The 4,924-nt window shown below is 36.6% G+C and overlaps 1 protein-coding gene across 1 annotated transcript in view; it reads left to right on the forward strand.

Moving 5' to 3' along the window:
* Nucleotides 1-1,449, forward strand: part of LOC106475111 (BMP-binding endothelial regulator protein-like) — a 2,553-nt gene extending 1,104 nt beyond the window's left edge. Inside the window, exon 2 of the mRNA XM_013935810.2 lies at nt 940-1,449. Coding sequence (XP_013791264.1) covers nt 940-1,118 — 179 coding nt within the window. The 3' untranslated portion in view covers nt 1,119-1,449. The remainder of the gene's footprint in view (nt 1-939) is intronic.
* The last annotated feature ends 3,475 nt before the right edge of the window (nt 1,450-4,924 follow it).

A 4,924-nucleotide genomic window follows, 5' to 3' on the forward strand; every position in this document is an offset into this window, starting at 1 on the left:
ACGTCCATGTGTCTTCCACATGCATGTGGATCACAATGGCGTCTTCTACCCTATTTCTGTGTGTCTTCCACACGCATATGGATCACAATGGCGTCTTCTACCCAACTTCCATGTATCTTCCACACGCATGTGGATCACAATGGCGTCTTCTACCCAACGTCCATGTGTCTTCCACATTTATATGGATCCAGTCACAAATCAAGACAACAGGCCAGTTTTTACAAAAGATGTGCATGCAGGAATTCGTGTTATATCATCCGTAAACATCTCCGGAATTCATGTTATACCATCCATAAACATCTCCCATTGACTTCTGTGGTTTTGGGTTGCTCAAGTGGACTTTGACATCCTCACGCGACGAGGATATTTCCAAAAAACAACAGGAATAACTCAGATATCATTATGCTGTGCTGAAGTGGATACAATGTTTTTATTTGTACACAATGTGCTATCGTGGTCTGCCCAATACGGGTATCGAAACTTGATTTTTAGCACTGTTGAGCCACTGGGTGGCTATCACAACGTTAGCACTTTGCCATTTTTTTTCAATAGAACGTACACCAGAACAATTGTCCACAACCATAGTCATCACACACAAAACTAATGATGACTGAAGAAGAGGTTGTAAGGCCTACCTACTAATCTTTGTATCTTTACCATAGATCGTGAACAAACCTTTGTTTATGTATAAAAAATCATTTTATACAACTTAAAACAGTTTCAGTTTCAGTTAATATTATGAAATATTACCACATTAACTGATGTCCAACGTTTACTCGAATCTCTATAAAAAAAAATAAGTCGACCTAAAATTCAAAGAAAAAGAGGGACTCTATTATGAGCTAGTAATAAAACATTAATTATTCTGGTGAAACGCAGTCTTATACATTACTGATTTCGTCAGGAGAAAAAAACTTAATTTATTTTTTTTATTTTCAGATGCACACTGTCCTAAAGGGGCAGTTTTTACAACGTGTGGGCCCCCGTGTAAACTGACATGTCGGAATTACAAAAGGAAAAAACCCTGCCAGAGACGCTGCAGACCAGGATGTCAATGTCCAGATGGAACAGTTTACCAAAAACATCAGTGCATACCAGTAGAAAAGTGCCACTTGTAATACCTTAGTGTTTTTCTTTTTTTTCTTCAAAACTTGGTGTCCTTATCTATAAGAGATCGTTTTGAGTGTGATAGTGGCGCTTCTGTGCGGTCAAATTAGTTTTAAACCAAACTGGTTTGGGCTGGTTTTTGTCCGCATTACGAACTCCTTAACTTAAAGCATTGTTCTAAGTATATGTTTAGCCTAACTTAGAGTGACGATTGTATCAACGAACATGGTCAAGTTACGATACAATACCCATCAAAACGTAGAAAGAAAACAGTTTTTCTGTGTAATGATTTTTTGTACTTATCATCACCACCTGGTGTCGTATCTTTAAATAACTCTATTATAAGGAAATACCATTACACTTGGAGAGTTGACCAAAGAACGAAAGAGGGATGTTCAGAAATAATGTGTTTTGTTATAGCTCAAAGCTGCAAAAAAGGCCTAGCTGCTCTATGCTTCTAGCTCGATCGAACCTCGAATTCTAACGCTATACACCCTCATGCAGGGTTTATTTTAAGGAAATTTTAGAACTGCACAAATCTTTGAGGCAGGTGCCATGACCCAGTGTTTGAGATTCTCTGAGTCTGAGAAGCATTTGTTTTTTAGATTATATGCTAGATACAAGTTGGCATTATTTGCAAATCTTGAATTTATGAAAGTTTTACTGTTTTAGCCGTCTTTGACCATGTAGTGTTTGACATAAAATGTAAATTAAAGTACAATTCAGCATAGTTTTGCATTTAAGAATGTTTTAAGTCTTTTAACCATCCTTTGCCATGTAAGCTCATGTAGTATTGTAGTATTTGACACAAAATGTAAACTAAAGTACTATTCAACATATTGTTACGTCTCCGTTCGTTGGTTAATTTTCCGTAACTTCGTTCCAACGAAACTTTAGCGACACAAGTCCTTTCTTAAATAAAACTGGTTTATTCTTTCTGAATACAACTTTGCAATACACTTAATTTCAACAGTCGCGCTATAACAAACGCTATAACAACGACGTCTCACGTGCTCAACTTCAACAATACTCTCTGACTGCAGTTCAATTACTCACTGTCTCCCCGTCGCTTCGTGGCCAGTCTTATATATACAAGACTACACTATATCTAGTAATCTCCCGACAATTCACGAAGGTTCGAGAATGACGTGGCGTAATACTAGTCACGTGACCTCGATGTCGTAACAATATGTAAGACTAAAAATATATTTCTTGTCATATAAACACAGTGTTTTAAGTTGTAATCATCTTAGTATTTGACAAAAATTGTAAAACAAAGTTCTAATCAGCATATGTAAAATTAAAAATATACTTCTTGTCATATAAACAGTAAATAAAGGTACTTTTGCTTTTCAGTATCATGGTCATGCATTGGCTTCTTGTTTCTTCATATGACATTGGAGTTTTTATTATAAATTTTAGTACTGCACGTTAAAATAAACCCTGCCCTCAAGCTTACCATTAAGCCACCAATAGGCTAAGCATTTGTTCATGCAATTAATTAAATAAGTTAAATTTAATAACTTTTTTTTATTTTGACGTGGAAATATTTTATTTTTATATTGGCCTGGTGTTAGGACGCTCGGCTCGATTACATCATTTATATACAGCTGGGCGTGGCCGAATGGATATACTGTACCCAGACTGTGAATTCAACCATTAATGGTTCGCGTCCCGTTGTTTGGTACTTTGGGTACGTGGGTGTTCTATCAACGTGACGGTCAAGTACCCTATTCAGTTAGACTAATGTAATCCAAGGGTTGGCGGTGGGTATTGTTGACTAGCTACGCTCTCTTTAGTCTGCAGCCTGGCATGGCCTGTTGGTTTGTGAACTGGGCTCGCAATCTGCGGGTCGCAGGATCGAATCCCGTCACCGAACACTATCGCTCTTTCAGCCATGGGGTCGTTATAATGTGACGGTCAATTCCACTATTCGTTGTTAAAAGAGTAGCCTCCAAGAGTTGGCGGTGGGTGGTGATGACTAGCTGCCTTCCCTCTAGTCTTACACTGCTAAATTAGGGACTGCTAGCGCAGATAGGCCTCGAGCAACTTCGCGAGAAGTTCGAGCAAATAAAATTATCTCTATCTGAACGTGCAAGTCTATAAGTTACTGAACGTCATTGATCATATTTTCCATTAATTAATTATGCTTTGAAATCTTTCAAATCATGCAATGTAAAATTAATTCCAAATGTACAGAAAAGGTTTCTAAAAACTAGCAGTAGGATGACGCAAAGATAAAGCTCGTGAACGTTGGCGCCAGAAATACGGCCATGTTTGAAAGGAGTACTGTATATAGCTTAATGTTTCTAAAACACGTTACAATAAATAAAATTATAAACGCACGGGTTTATAAAAAAAAAAAACAACAACGAAATATTGCGTTTCTTGAAAATTAATTAGCAGTTAAAGAAATTTGATAAATATAAAAACACGAAAATAACCACTGAAAGAAAAAAGGTTTTATTATTTATTAAATATTCGTATAAATCTTTGCAAGCAGTGGTTTCGAAACGTTTACAAGTTTGTTTTTTTTATATTTCACTCTTCATTTTTTCTAACAGTTCGAAGATTTTTTTTTTCTCTCCCATTTTAAAGCCTTGTGTTTCAGCTTTTAAAACCACGAATTTTTTTGAGAGATTAGAATTTCATCTAGTAACCATTCAAAGAGACTTGGTTTGCAGCGTTACCTTGAATTATTTAGAAAATATAAAATATATCAGATACGGCAAGAAACTTGCGTCTGTAAGGAAATGCCCGGCATGGCCAGGTGGATAAGGCGCTCGACTCGCAATCTGAGGGTCGCGGGTTCGAATCCCCGTCACACCAAACATGCTCGCCCTTTCAGCCGTGGGGGCGTTATAATGTGACGGTCAATCCCACTATTCGTTGGTAAAAAACCACCCACCGCCAACTTTTGGGCTACTCTGATGACTAGCTGCCTTCCCTCTAGTCTTACACTGCTAAATTAGGGACGGCTAGCGCAGATAGCCCTCGTGTAGCTTTGCGCAAAATTCAAAAACAAACAAACAAACTGTAAGGAAATAACTTTATATTCAAAGTTCTGAATGTCCAAATAAATAAATTCTTATTTGGGATATTGTTCCAACATAAAAAATTCGCAATTCCATTAATTGTATTTTATTGGCTTTGAAAAACACAAAAGCTTAAATTCTCTGAAAATAAGAGTATTAGTTTCATGTCTCTAAAGTATCATTACTTAAAGGACACTGGTTAAAAAAAAAGTCATTTTTTTCTGTTATTTTGATGCCATATAAAAGAGTACAACTACATTGTTATTATAATATTCTCAGAATAAGGTTCTGTTGACGAACATTTATCTCATGGAAATCGACGGAAATTGCCGAGTTTTAACGAGATAGTCTCCGAATGACTGTGTGACGTCACAGTAGAGAGATAAAACAAAGGAGACCATTGGACCGGCCCCACCTCTGTGAAGCTTTGCCTAATACTGTTTACTATAATTCTGAATTTACGAAATTTGGCAAGCTTTAATAAACATATAAATTTGTTGTACGTAAAAATTCGGATTATTCTAAAGTAAGATATTTGTTAAAAATTTATCTGCGAATATCCGAAGCTTTTACTGAGTCAGTCTGTGTAGAAGATGATCTTCAAGTTTTTACTGAGTCAGTCTGAGTGAAAGATGATTTTCCAGCTTTTACTGAATCAATCTGAGTGGAAGATGATTTTCAAGTTTTTACTGAGTCAGTCTGTGTGGAGGATGATCTTCAAGTTTTTACTGAATCAGTCTGAGTGGAAGATGATCTTCAAGGTTTTACTGAGTCAGTCTGAG

The sequence above is a fragment of the Limulus polyphemus genome, unplaced genomic scaffold (genome assembly GCF_000517525.1).
Source record: "Limulus polyphemus unplaced genomic scaffold, Limulus_polyphemus-2.1.2 Scaffold8104, whole genome shotgun sequence".
NCBI lineage: Eukaryota > Metazoa > Arthropoda > Merostomata > Xiphosura > Limulidae > Limulus > Limulus polyphemus.